The sequence below is a fragment of the Mastigoproctus giganteus genome, chromosome 11, assembly GCF_048544385.1.
Source record: "Mastigoproctus giganteus isolate SK-2022 chromosome 11, ASM4854438v1, whole genome shotgun sequence".
Lineage (NCBI taxonomy): Eukaryota > Metazoa > Arthropoda > Arachnida > Uropygi > Thelyphonidae > Mastigoproctus > Mastigoproctus giganteus.
The window spans coordinates 25493464-25508259 of NC_143585.1; the positions used below are offsets into that span (position 1 = coordinate 25493464).

General features: G+C 37.8%; 1 protein-coding gene across 1 annotated transcript in view; it reads left to right on the top strand.

Moving 5' to 3' along the window:
- LOC150077815 (WD repeat-containing protein 48) overlaps nt 1-14796 on the top strand; it is a 109706-nt gene that overhangs the window by 14048 nt on the left and 80862 nt on the right. The window contains exons 2-3 of the mRNA XM_090385297.1: nt 10416-10556; nt 10653-10731. Coding sequence (XP_090241423.1) covers nt 10416-10556; nt 10653-10731 — 220 coding nt within the window. The remainder of the gene's footprint in view (nt 1-10415; nt 10557-10652; nt 10732-14796) is intronic.

Here is a 14796-nt window from a genome sequence, read left to right on the forward strand (position 1 = left end):
ATGTTGTCTGAAAAACAAATGCTCTTCCAGATACAAACCCAAATACCTGACACACCTTGCATACCTAAGGGAGATGCCCCCACAGCATACAAGAGGTGGCCTAGGCAAACTCGGGTTACTCTTTAAAAGCATAACCATGGTTTTTCTTTGGAATTCTGTAACTCTAAGTGTGACTAGGACTATAAAATACTTATATAGTATGATTAAATATGAGTTAGGTCAGAAAAAACAGCAAAATTTTTCGAAAGCTTATCCATTTCCAGCAGCTGAGAATTCTCTGATTAAGGTTATGCATGTGGTCAACATATTCAGGGGTAATTCATTATTTTTTATTAAATAACAGACCAGCTGTGAGTTTAAATGCTGCTTCTGGCATTGCTCACTTTGGTATGGGTGTTTCAGCAGCTCAATATGTTTAATATGAGGATATATGAAAAGTTTGTGGCCTGAGTATGAAGGGTTTATTTGAGGAGTCTGGTAACATGCTATAGTCCACTTTGGAGTCAATACACTTTTGCCACCAGTGCTGCAGTATGTCAATTCCAGCTGCAAAGAAAGTTCTCTTGACCTTCCAAAAATGCATCCACTGCAGCAATGACATCACTATCAGTGGGAAAATGGATGCCAGCCAGGCATTTTTATAAATTAGGAAATAGGTAAAAGTCTGATGGTGATGGATCTGATGAATATGGGGGATGTTCCAAGATTTCAAAACCACACACATGCAGTGCAGCCATGGTAATGACAGACTTGTGAGCAGATACGTTGCCCTGATGAAACAAAACTCTTTTGCTGAGTTTTCCTTTGTTTGTCTCTGATGATTTCGCATAAATGTATCACAGGGCCTGTGTAATATGCTCCTGCGACTGTCTCACAAATGGGAAGGTAATCTACTAGCAACACTCCTTCAGCATCCCAAAAAACTGATGGAACCACCTTGCCAACAAGAGAGAAAACTGAATACCCAGTTGCAAAAAACAATTAGCAGTCCATAAGATGGGAGCTTGTTTAGAAAACTTTTATGCTAAACATGACCAAAAGCCTTAGAAATGTCAAGAACAACTGCTTGTGTTTCACCAAACCTCCCATTGAATTAATCTGCACAGATGCTAATGTAAGCCAGTATATCACCAGTGAATTGACACTGACAGAATCCATATTGACAGATGCCGACCAGGCTAGCCAGGTGGGCAGAGTGCCTGCCTGGCGACCCAAAGGTCATGGGTTCGGATCCCGCCTCGGGCTTAGATCAGAGTAAAATGCAAAAACTTTGGGAGGTGCATTATGGCCACAGAAGCCAATGCACACAACAACTAGCAAAAAAAAAAATTAAATAAAATATTGGCAGATGGAAGATTTCAAAAATAGTTTGAGTTCGAGGTTGATGCAAATACATGATTTCATGTTTGTTGAATAGTGATGAAACTCGTGAACAGAGGTGTTTGAGGTTGTGCAGCTTAGAGGAAACATTGGTTGTAACTTAGTTGGTAGTATAGATGGATAGAAGTTTTGGCTAATAGCTTTGGCAGCATACTAGAATGCTCATGTGCCATTTGGACAAGAATTAAGTTTTCCTTTCTAAGCCAGTTCAGAATCAAGTTTGGATTGATTAATAACTGTTTTACAATTGCTGAACTTTAGTATAGGTAGAAGATGAAAGTGTAGATTTTAATAAAAGCCAGTTGCAGTATGCTATATTTTATCATGAACAGCCTAAACACACTTACTGGGAAAGCATGGTTTAGATGATAGTCGTGATTTTATGATGGAATGTGGTTTTGGGATTTCATCCCTACAAGAATAATTTTACTGGTGCAATCCGAGCAAACATTATGATCAGCTGATTTAAAATAGTAATCCAGCTAAGACAAACTGGAATAGATATCACTTAAATTATCCCATTTGACATTCAGTCTTTTACTGTAGATAAACTGGAACAGAACTCATGTAAATCATCCTACTTAACATTGTGTTTTACTGTAGGCAAATTTCTGCATATTTATTTTGCAACAAACCTCCAGTTTAGATTTATCTCTCCTTGTAGGTGATACCTAAGAAAGAGTAAAGGTTCCATCAGAATTTAGTATGATCAAGCCTTTTAAATTCTTAACTACTTCAATTACTTCATACTGCAGGTACTTAGCTTCCAGCTAATATATACTACAGAATTTCCATCTTTTTTTAGTAATAGTGCTCTTTTTCATCCTCCAGCTAATCTTGTTACCCTTCTCTGCACACATCCCAATGGATACTCAGCCTTTCTTAAAATGAAGTTTCCAAACTTGTATGTGGTATTCATGATGAAGTCTATCTATTGTTTTATACAATTATATGAGTATTTCTTTACCCCTGCTGGCAAAGTTTCTGTATATCAGTGGCACAACCCTGTGAGCCGTTCTAGGAATATTCTGCACATCTCTATTCTAACATTGATTCCCTCATTGATAGTTTACACAAACGACTGCTTTTCAAATTGAATTGACAGCTCAAACTTATATAGCAGTTGTATCAAAAGATTTACTGAGATATTATGTAAGAATTATTCTATGCATTCAGTTGCTTTGTGAGAACATCATAGTAGCTAATCAGATTAGTCAGCCATAATCTCCCCTAAAATCTGTGATTGACTTATAGCTCTCTTCCTATCCAGATAACCTTGTATTTTTATTTCAATTATGGACTATAATTTTTCCTGGCATAGAACACAAATTTGCATTTCTGTAATTATTTACTTCATTTGAACAATATTTGTAAATAGAAGGGACATTTGCATATATCCAGTATATAGACACCTCCCTTGAATTCAGGGATGCTTTCATTATTATAAATAAAGGTTTGATTACAACTTTTTCTCCTGCTTTTAACACAATAAAGTCCATCAGTGCAAGGTGCCTTATTTACTTTTAGCTGCAGCAATTTCTCCTCTAGCTTCCTTTTAGTTATCATAAAATCATTTAACCCCCTGTCGGTATTAGACAAATGGATATACTTCTGATATATCCATCTATAAAGACATGTGAATGTAGATGCAAAATATGTATTCAATTTACAAGCATCCTCTACACCAGGGGTGGGCAAAAGGCAGTCGACGGGCCAGATATGGCCCAATGAGGCATTCTATCCAGCCCGTGGGACTTGGGAGCATGCAAAAAATCCCGTAGCTCAGTCTAGTTAAAGAGATTTGAAGATTGTAAATGTAAAAGAGGTTTGAAAAGCACTAGGAACTATAAAATAAAGACAGTTTATCTTTATTACTAGAATTCTACTCACCCTTCATACTCTGAAGGGTGAATAAAACATTTTCCAATGTGAATTTTAACAAAAACAGATATCAATCACAAATGACGGACTCCAATCTTCAAGCACTTCTAAGAATTTTCTTCAAATTCTTTAAGAATTTTCTTCTTAACAAACAAACTTTGACATTTGTTTGTTTATTTGGTTTTTAGGAGCATTAGCAACTAAGGCCATATTGCTCCGGGATATGTGGTGGTCATTCCCTGACCTTTCCGCATCCTCCGTATTTGGTGGTCATGGGCTCGAACCTCGGTCGGCCTAGTCAAGAAGCGTGTGCTATGCACTGCTCCTGCCCACCTGGCTCTGGAGGCGCCAACAACTTTGACTTAGATAAAATAGTAAAGCATAATCTTCAATATCACAGATCACATTAAGTATTTATAATAAAGCTTATTTATTTCCGCAGATTGCCTTAACATGTTTAAAAATGTTTAAAATTTGATATTATCTTAAATGTGTTTGCTTTTTTAATTTATTTTTCAAAGTTGAATTCATTTTCAACATTGAATTATGTATTTTTCTCTATGAAAAATAAATTCCATAAAAAATAAATTATTTACTTAATGTATTTTTTCATTGAATTTGCCCTTTTTCAATCGAATCTTAAAAATATCAAAATCAAATTTCCACATAAGTACGTGGCTTAGCTACAACCACAGGTTGTTACTGGAGAGCAAAACGGTTTAATTTTTCTGTTCAAAGAAAAATAAATTGGGAATGGTACGGCTAAATAATTATGCTATATTTAATTATGCTATATAACAATGCCGCACTATTTTACATATGCAAACACACTTAATGAAAAAATAAGACGAAGTTTTCACACACACGGGCCCTTGAACCAGGTGTGCAGATAGGAGACCAGCCCACAAGAAGAAATAATTGCTCACTCCTTCTCTACACTGTCTACAGGATCATTGATACTTTGCCATTTATTTGTGCTTCTAGCCAAAGGCTTCTTATAAGGCTGCCTTAGCATGCCTGACCTGCTGAGTAAATTAGACTAATTTATACTCACTGTAAAATTGTGCTCCCTGACAATTTACGCCATGCCTCATTCTTTTCAACCACTATTATTATCAATTCAGCTGATATAAATTGTGGTTTACACCTTGAATAACACCCCTTAGTATAAGATGCCAAGTAGTTTAGAATTACTTCCCTAAATACTTCCCATTTTGCATTTGTATTTGTTAAACCTTTGTAAAAATAAAATTCCTTCCCTTTACCTGCGATAGGAATTTATTTAAAGAAATCCAACATCAAGACCACAATCACTGTTCTGCAGCAGTTCCTTTAGCTGAAGATTCTTAATACATTGACTTTCTGCTGAGAAATCAAGAATGTTGGTTTTTTTCTGTTATAGCATCTTCAGCATGTTGATTAGAAAGCAGCCATCCATCAAATCCTGAAAATGTCCTTTTACTGAGTGAGTAACTAACCATAAGTTCCAGTCTGGGAAATTAAAATCCCTCATGATAAAAGAGTATATGATTTTCTGGCACTGTCTATATTTGCCTTTATAGTTTGTTTTTCTCTACATTCATTTGGCTTATGCACAATTACCTCAAAGTAAGCTGGTTCTATTTATTCTTATTCTACATTTACAAGGGGTTTCCAAAAAGTAAGGTAACACATTTTTTCTCTCGATGATGTTTAATTATACGAAGTTGTTTAAATTACACACCAAGAAATAAGTGAACATGCACTACTTCTCCACAAAGTCTCCAGTTTTATTGATGCACTTGTCCCAATGATGGATCAGTTTATTAATACCATACTAGTACTGCAGAAGTCCATCCCCACGCGCAGTAACCAACATCGTACCGCCTGATGAACCTGCTCAACCGTGGTGAAATGCTTTCCTGAAAGGTGTTTTTTCAGAGGGCCAAACAAATGGAAGTCTGAAAGTGCTAAGTATGGGCTGTAGGGGGGGGGGACGTGACAGAGTTTCCCAACGATTGCAGCGCAACCACTCACGAGTGGTGTGTGGAGTTGCGTTTTCGTGCAACAAAATCATGCCACTTGTCAGGAGTCCTGGTCGTTTGCATCAAATGTTGACTGGCCATGACCGAAGAACACTGGCCATGACCGAAGGCCTGCCCGCCCAGTGTCAATCTTCAATGTCAACCTGGCCCACTTTAAATTCTTTGCACCAAAAACACACCTGCTCCTTTGTCATCACCTTTTTGCCATACACAGCAACCAGTTCATGGTGAAGATCCTTTTGCTTGCAAAGTGAATAACTTCACAAACACCTGTTTTCTGACCATGCTTGCAGGGTAGCTGCCATTTTGCAACTGGAATCTGCTGTGAGGCAACAGTACTGCACCACTGCATTGGCGGTCTTTTTGAACGTTATTAATAGGTCTATCTGTCCACTGCATTTCACCTCATTCCCTTTCACCATTATTAAGAAAAAAAATGTGTTACCATACTTTTTGGAAACCCCTCATATTACCCCAAAATAGAGGTGGGTCTGCCACTCGTACTGTCACATTGTTTTAGGAAAGTGATTATAATAGTGGAAAGAGATTTTTTTTTTTTTTTTTTTTTTTTTTTGTTAGTTGGCGCATCGGCTTCTGTGGCCATAATGCACCTCCCAAAGTTTTTGCGTTTTACTCTGATCCAAGCCCGAGGTGGGATTCAAACCCGCAACCTTTGGGTTGCCAGGCAGGCATTTTACCCACCTGGCTAGCCCGGTCGGCAAAAGAGATGTAACATACATTACAATATCTTAAGTGTTGTTCAGTATCGTTGGTGACCCTCAGTTGGATGGATGTTATTGCTCATATCGCTTCATTTGTGCACTTCTTTATACATATATACAGGGTGTTTAAAAAGTGATGGTCAATAATTTAAAGGTGAACTGTACAGACTACAATATGCAAAAAAAGGCTAGTAAACATGGGTCCTTAAATGAATCGTTTTCGAAATATTGCACATTTCTATTTGTTATCCACCACTGACTTGTTTGTTTAGGTTAGGTTATGCTCAGTCTCTCCCTTTCCCCTCTCTCAATGCTCTGAAATGTAGCAGGCAAACTAGTACTTGTCAAAGGATAGTCAACATGGAAAGAGGTTACAGCAATGAAGAGTATGCGGACATGCACTTCATGTACGGTAAAGCCAGCGGCAGTGCACTCAAGGCTGCACGTTTGTACCAAGAAGCATTTCCCTGCCGAAGGCACCCCAACAGGAGCACATTCATCAGGGTACATCAGTGCCTTAGAGAACATGGGCACTTCACACATGGAGTACAAGCAGGTAGGCCCAGAAGCATAACACCTGATGTTGAGGAAAGGGTGTTAGAAAGAATAGAACAAAATCCAGAAATTTCGACAAGGAAGGTTGTCTGCAAGAGCATGTACTGAGTCATAGCAGTATGTGCGAATTTTATGTCACCAATTACTGTACCCTAACATATCCAGCGTGTACAAGGTCTCAGCAAAACAGACTGCCCTTTCGGGGTGCCTCCGTAGCCAGGTAGGCAGGAGCAGCACTGCGTAGCACACGTTTCTTGATTAGAATGGGGTTCGAGCCCATGACCACCAAATATGGAGGATGTGGAAAGGTCAGGGAATGACCACTGCATATCCCCAGAGCAATATGGCCTTAGTTCCTAATGCTCCTAAAAAAAAAAAAAAAAAAAACAACAACAAAGGACAACAACTGCCCTTCCAGAGTGAACTTCTGCCAGTGGATGCAACAGCAGTGTGTCCCAAACCCCCCAATTTTTGAACATTTTTGTTCACTGACGAAGCTGGGTTTGCTCGTGATGGTATTTTTAATTTTCATAACTGTCACGTTTAAAAATCCTAATGCAATTCACGAGTCACAACATCAGAAACATTTCTCGTTGAATGTCTGGGCAAGCCTACTAGTAGACCATCTAATTGGATCACACTTTCTTCCAAACAGGCTAAAAGGAGGGCTTTACCTTCAGTTCCTGCAGAATCTTCTTCCACACCTCCTTAATTATGATAATGTTCCACTTCAGCAACACCAGAACATGTGGTTTATGCATGATGGTGCACTGGCACATTTTACTCGAGTTGTGACTCGGTATCTAACTAGAAGGTATTGGTCACCAGTGGATAGGTAGAGGTGGGCCTGTAATGTGGCCTCCCAGATCACCAGACTTAAATCCTATGAATTTTTGTATCTGGGGTCATGTAAAAAGTTTGGTGTAAACTTCTGACATTAACACAGTTGAGGAATTGCTGCATCGGGTTTAAGGAGCCTTTCAGAAAATCAGAAATGACCCAGGAATGCCTGAGAGGATTCACAACTCAATGCAGAGAAAGACTACAAAGCTGCGTATGGATGCAAGGACATTTTGAACATCTTTTGTAATGTCCTGTAACATGTAACATTTGTAAAATCCTGTGGTGTTGAAACCAAAAATTAAAAATGTATTTATTATCTTATGTTTAATAAAACCACCCTTAGCCAAGGGTTCACAACTTTTTGCTAAACTAGTGCTCCCATAGTCAGTGGCAGATCTTAACAGAAAATGTGCATTATCTCAAACGGTTCATTTGTAGCCCAATGTTCACTGGGACTTTTTTGCTTATTTTAGTTTGTACTTTTCATCTTTAAATTATTGACCATCATTTTTGAAACACCCTGTATATGTACATAAGTTAACATATTTTATATATTATGGGTTTTAAAAGTGGAATAAAAAAAAACCATGTTACTTTAACTATCATTAACAAGCTCAAAGTGAAAGAACAACTTTAAAATGGTGTTCCTGAAAAAAAATTGCTGAAAGTATTGGCAAACAGACTGTCAGATATTAGAAAACAAAAAGAATCTATAAAGACATTTGCTTTAAAATTCGATGTGGGGAGTGATAAAAGCAGTGTATTAAATAGGCATACATTAAAAAAAAACCAAAAGAAGTGTTGCTGGAAGAATGTATATTTAAGTGGTATTTACAAATCGAACAAGTTAGTGCAAGCATCATGTTAGCTTGTAGTAAATCACCGAAGTAGGTGAAATGCCGTCATTTTTGTTGTTTCTCATATTGTGAATGCCTTCACAGTGAATGGATGGTACATGGGTGGTAGAGGCTGACAGTTTTGGGTAAATTCGAAGGTCAGCTGGATAGTTACCTACGGGAAGAGGGAATGCATAGATTGTTTTCTTTTCTTTTATTATTTTATTTATTTTTTAATTTTCTTATTATTTTATTCATATTTTTTTTTTTCTTTTGCAGCATAAGCCATAGGCTTCCTTGCACCATGTGGCCATTACTAATACAATATGAGATATTGGTGGTATCCGCCGTGATAGTGCAATATCAGGGCAATTCATTCTGAAGGCATTCACAATATGAAATATAATATAACAAATACGATACCATTTTGCCCACTTCAGTGATTTACTACCAACTAACATGATGCTACACATAACTTGTTCGATTAGTAAGTTTTCCGTAGTCTGAGGTTTTTATCCCTGAAACCTTTTTAGTGATGTTCATTGCAACGATCAAGTGGCATGTGTAGTGTTGAACTAAAGCCAGAAGCAGAAAAGTTTGTAAAGCATTTGAAGTTATACAATTTTGCTTGCAGTTCAGAATGGCTGTGATGATTCAGACAAAGGCACAATATCACTAATAGAAAAATTTGTGGTGAAGTCCTACGTGGTGATGTTGAAGGTGCTGAGCCATTTAGAAAAAAATTAAATGAAATAATAATACAATCAAGACAAAACTTGACGGTTTCTTCAAACCTGCATTCATCATCAGTCATTTTCAATTCATTGCAGGGTGACGGCCTTTCCAGAAACTCCATCCATTTGCTACTCACGAACTCGTAAATTTCATTTGTCCATCTCCGTTGTTGTCTTCCAGGTTTTCATCTAGCTCCTCTTGGTTACCATTCTGTTATTTTCTTAGACCAGCTGTCTGTCCTGCCCAAGACCATTTTAGTTCTTTAGTTTTGATAAGAATGTCCTTTACTCGAGTGTGCTGCCTGATCCAAGTGTTTCTTTTCTTATCCAACAAGCTGATTCTTGATATAATTCATTCCATTCTTCACTGTGTAGTTCTCAGCTTCTCTTCCATTCTTTTGGTGAGTGCCCAAACCTGCATTATTAAATTCAAAAACAAGTACAACTTCTGTCTTCTATCGATGGTTAAATGTATTGTCTTTTTATAGATTTTAAATAAAGGCTCTACAGTGATATTTTTAAATTTATTTTCATTATAGCACTACCTATATGATTTAATTTTCCATTTATTTGTGTTCTAAGTTTTTTGTCTTTTAAGGCTATCTTTTGCTTTGCTAATCTGGATTATCGCTTGATCCAGATGACCTCTCTCCCCAGTTAATCTGGATTAGCAAGGGTTTACTGTATATATATTATTTAGTGGTTAATTTATTTAATCCATAAGCTCTATTCTATTTCCCAGTAATAGACTTCCTCATTTATTTTTATTATTTGTATTACTTTCTTTATTCATTCTTATATTTTTGTAAAAAGAAAAAAAGTGGTGAGGAGAATGCTTGGTATCACAGTTGGATTAGATTGTGCACACCAAGAAACAGTGGAAAAACCATGTTATGCATTGTTGAGCTGCTTTAAATACCCTTACTGAAATCTGCTGCTACACCATGATATTGAAGCTGTTGAACTGCACAACTTGACAACAAAAGTTATTGAATGGGATAATTTCTTAATTAGAAATTAATTTCTCTGCTTAATCTCCCACATAACTGACTCAGTCCTCATCAAGACAGGATAATAATGATTTTTGAATGCTTTTGTAGGTGCAAAACTTGAGTGTAAGATTTAGGACAAACATGCATTTAAGAATCTTTAATAATGTGTAATGGATTGTGCCATGCCATATTGTAAGTTGTTATATTCATTTAGTATGATTCATTCATGAAATTCTTCTGATTTGATTGAAACAGTCCTTTGTGTGTGGGGGGGGAAAGAGTATCTTAATCGTATTATAGACACCAAGTGGACATTAGGTCATTTCAGAAGATAATTTCACAACCATTCCTGGTATCTGAAAAGAGTGATTTCTTTTGTGTGCTTTCTTTTGAGAATTTTCATATATTTCATATAAACATAAAATAATCATTATATAAATATTTGTAGGTTTCATTTGTAATCAGAGATGAGTTAGAGGAGTACCATAGGTCAGGGGTCAATTCACTACAATATGATCCATACTTACACCGTCTATACTCAGCAGGTAGAGACTCGATTATTCGCATATGGAATGTACGTAATATGAAGGTAAATGTTTCCTTTCATACCCTTTCTCATATGTGGTTTTCTTTTTTTTTTTTTTTTCTGAGTTACTTTCAAAATTGACTTTATGTCCCTCATTAGGACCACCCTTATGTTCAGTCTATGGAACACCATACAGATTGGGTGAATGACATTGTTTTGTGCTGTGGAGGTAAAAACTGTGAGTATACATAAAAAGGTTTTCATTTAAGTTTCACAATTTTTATATAGCTTACTTAATAGGATAATTTTCTTGACTCTCATAAATGTAGTTTTTAATCTTTTTTGTTTCATTATTTTATAATTTTATAGCTACAGATTATTTATAACCTGTAGCTACAAAATTTATTTATTTTATAAGATTACAGTTGTGCTTAATAAGCCTAAATAAATAACTACATTACACTTATTGGTATACCCTTTTACAGCACTGAAAAACAGGAATTTTGGAATCTCTGGAATACAAAGGAATATATTGCAGATCTTTCTTCAGTGGAAAAGGCACATAACTGTGACTCATATGAACCCTCCATAATCCACTAAGGTATTAACTGTCCTCACAAACTTGCAGAATATATTTGAATCATAGACAGTTTGTACCACACTTGTTTTCTGATGAAAACATCATAATTATGAGAGTTTCCTTGGACTCAGGGGAGGTACCCATGGACTGGAGATGTGCAAATGTGACCCCAATTCACAAGGGAGGATCAAAGGCTGACACAAGTAATTATAGACCTGTGAGTTTAACTTCTGTTCCCGGAAAATTAATGGAGGCACTGGTTAAAGAAGCACTGCAGGATCATCTAGACAAGACTTCAGTTATAGCTTGGACACAGCATGGTTTTGTTAAGGGGAAGTCTTGCCTGACCAATTTGATTGGATACTATGATGCAGTCACAAAAGAACTGGATGCAGGGAATAACTTTGATATTATATACTTGGATCTTAGAAAGGCTTTTGATACTGTTGCACATGGAAGACTGCTGCACAAATTGGAGCAGTGTGGCATTGGAGGCAAATTGCTGCTATGGATAAAGGGGTGGTTGAGGGGGAGAAGACAGAGAGTGGTAATCAATGGACACTGCTCATCGTGGACTAATGTTATTAGTGGAGTCCCTCAGGGTTCAGTATTGGGACCTTTATTGTTTTCTGTATTTATAAATGATATTGATGATGGTATATCAAGCTTAATGTCCAAGTTTGCAGACGATACGAAGGTTGGCAGGGTTGTCAAGGACACTACTGACACTATGCTGCTGCAACAGGATCTGGAAAGGTTGAGCGGATGGGCTGAGAGGTGGCAAATGAAGTTTAACATTGACAAATGTAAAGTACTACATATGGGAAACAGCAACCCCAGAGCAACGTATCAAATCTGTGGTACTACACTGACAGTGTAGAGAATGAAAGGAACCTGGGGGTGGTTGTGCAGGCAGATATGAAGTTCTCTGAGCAGTGCAGACGGGCTGTAAGAGTAGCTCATGGTGTATTGTCAATGATATATAGGAATTTTTCTAGCAGGGATAAGGAGGTGTTCATTCCCTTGTATAAGGCAATGGTCAGGCCACACCTAGAGTACTGTATACAGGCCTGGAGGCCTCATTTCAAGAAGGATGTAGAGCTGCTGGAATGAGTACAGAGAAGGGCAACAAGATTAGTGAATGGAACAAAGGGGTGCTCTTACGAAGAAAGGCTTAAGTTTTGCGAATTACAGTGTCTGGAGACTAGGCACCAGCGAGGTGATCTGATAGAGGTGTACAAAGCCTTGAATGGTTTGAGCATGCTCAATGCTGATGGGATTCTTCCTCTTGCTCAGAATAATCACCTGAGAGGGCATAAATTCAAATTGAGGAAAGACAGATGTAGGATAGATGTGCGGAAATTTGCCTTTAGCCAGTGGGTGGTTGGTAGGTGGAACAGACTTCCATCCCTTGTCGTGGAAGTTGATAGCCTAAATAAGTTTAAGGCTCAGCTGGACAGGTATTTCGAACGAACAGAGGGGGGAAGTGGAAGTGGTTATTTTTTATTTATTTATTTTACTTTATTTTTTTTTTTTTTGGCTGATGCTGCATAAGCTTGCTTTCTTGCATCAAATGCCTCTACTAATGCTAATGCTAAAAGCAAGTCCAAAGAGACCAGGGAACATCTGTCAGTATGTCAAACATTGAGCAGTAGGGCATCTGTGCATAAGCTCAGAAACACAATCACCAATCAAGACAGCAGTTAGAGTAGTGTTCCCAACATTCATGGATCCCAGAAGAGTGAGAGAGGTTACTCAGCCAATGTTTTAATCCACTGGACATTTTTTTTTTTTTTAGTATAAAGATTTCCCAGAGAATGCTTTCTTGGAACATGTGTCAGCTATGAAGTTTGTTGGAGGCAGTATGATGGTATGAGGCTGTTTTAGCTGGTTCAGGCTTAGTCTGTTGCTGGTAGTACCTAAAGACATGAGGTCCATAACACACATTTTGGATAATTATGTGCTACCTACACTGATTGTACTAGCAATTCTATAAAAGCAGGCCCTATCAGTATCATCATGACAGTTGTTGTTGTTATTTGGTTTTTAGGAGCATTAGCAACTAAGGCCATATTGCTCCGGGGATATGCGGTGGTCATTCCTTGACCTCTCCGTATTTGGTGGTCACGGGCTCGAACCCCGGTCTAATCAAGAAGCATGTGCTACACACTGCTGCTCCTGGCTACAGAGACGCCTCATCACGGCAGTGCTCCATGTAGTAATAGTAATAGAAGCATGTGATGCAAGAAAGCAAGCGTATGAGAGCATCAGCCAAAAAAAAAAAAAAATCACACAACCATTCTCTCTAAAAGTTTGTCCAGTTCCTCCTTGAATTTATTTAAGCTATCAACTTCCACAACGACAGATGGAAGTTTGTTCCAGCAATTAACCACCCGCTGGCTAAAGGCAAATTTCGGCACATCTATTCTAATTCTACAGCTGTCTTTCCTCAATTTGAATTTATGCCCCCTTAGGTTCGTAATCTGAGCAAGCGGAAGAATCCCATCAGAATTCAGCATGCTCAACCCATTCAAGGCCTTATACACCTCAATCAGATACCTCGCAGGTGCATAGTCTCCAGCTGCTGCAATTTGCAGAACTTAATTCTTGGTAAGAGGACCCCTTTGTTCCCCTCACCAATCTTGTTGCCCTTCTCTGCACATGATCAAGTAAATCTACATCCTTCCTAAAATAAGGCCTCTAGACCTGTACGCAGTACTCAAGGCATGGTCTGACCATTGCCTTATACAAAGGGATAATCACCTCCCATGTCATGCAGCATGAAGCGTACAGGTTACTTTGTGGACAGTGGCATCAAAGTTGGATTGGATGATTGGTTGGGGTCTGTGTCAAATTAGGCTGTTGTAAAAACAGCCTTCCAAAACTGGCTCTGTCAACTGCTTTGCAGAATGAATGGTGGCAAAGTCTGGCCAACACCTACCAGAAATTGGTAGAAGTATGCCCACTAGGGGGTCTACTGGCCAAATGTTGCCCTAGGTTTTTGAATTAAATGCTCTTTTGCAACTACCTACTTCTAAATACCTTTGGTCATATGGTGTTATTATTGCTTATGATGCTTTAAATAACTACTTTCTCAAAAAATTTTCCACTTGGATATTAGGTTAGTTTTAACACTGAACAACTGGGCCCTCGTGGGTAGCACAGCTGATAGAATCACTGTCCTCCCCACACAGAGTGGAGAAGACCTGGGTTCGAGTCCTGTTGATGACGTGAGGGATTTTTATGGGCCTTTTTCATAACATGGCTGAGTTAGTCAGTCTCGGGCAAGGGTAGCATGGTTTTTTTTCTCCCAGAAACTTAGGTTTTTTGTCCAGCAAACAGAAAATTGACCATAGAACACACAATTTACAGACAGTATGAACAGATCAATATGGCCTTAGTTGCTCATGCTCCTAAAACCCTACAACAACAGAAACTGAACAACTGGTTTGTAATTTCCCATTACTCTCCCAGTTGGCCCTGTATTTCCTCTATTGATTTCTAAGTTAGTATATGTCCAATCAAGGTAGATTGAAGCAGTGCAAGAATTTAAATACCTTTTTTTTTTTTTTTTTAACTACTATTAACAGTTTTCCAAAATAAAGTTACCTCAGTAACATCAACAGATATTTTTGCATCTCTTTTATTCAAATGTGTCCTATCTAGAAATTCAGTAAACGGGATTTTGTTAACAAGCACAGGTCATGCTGTGAAAAACTTTGC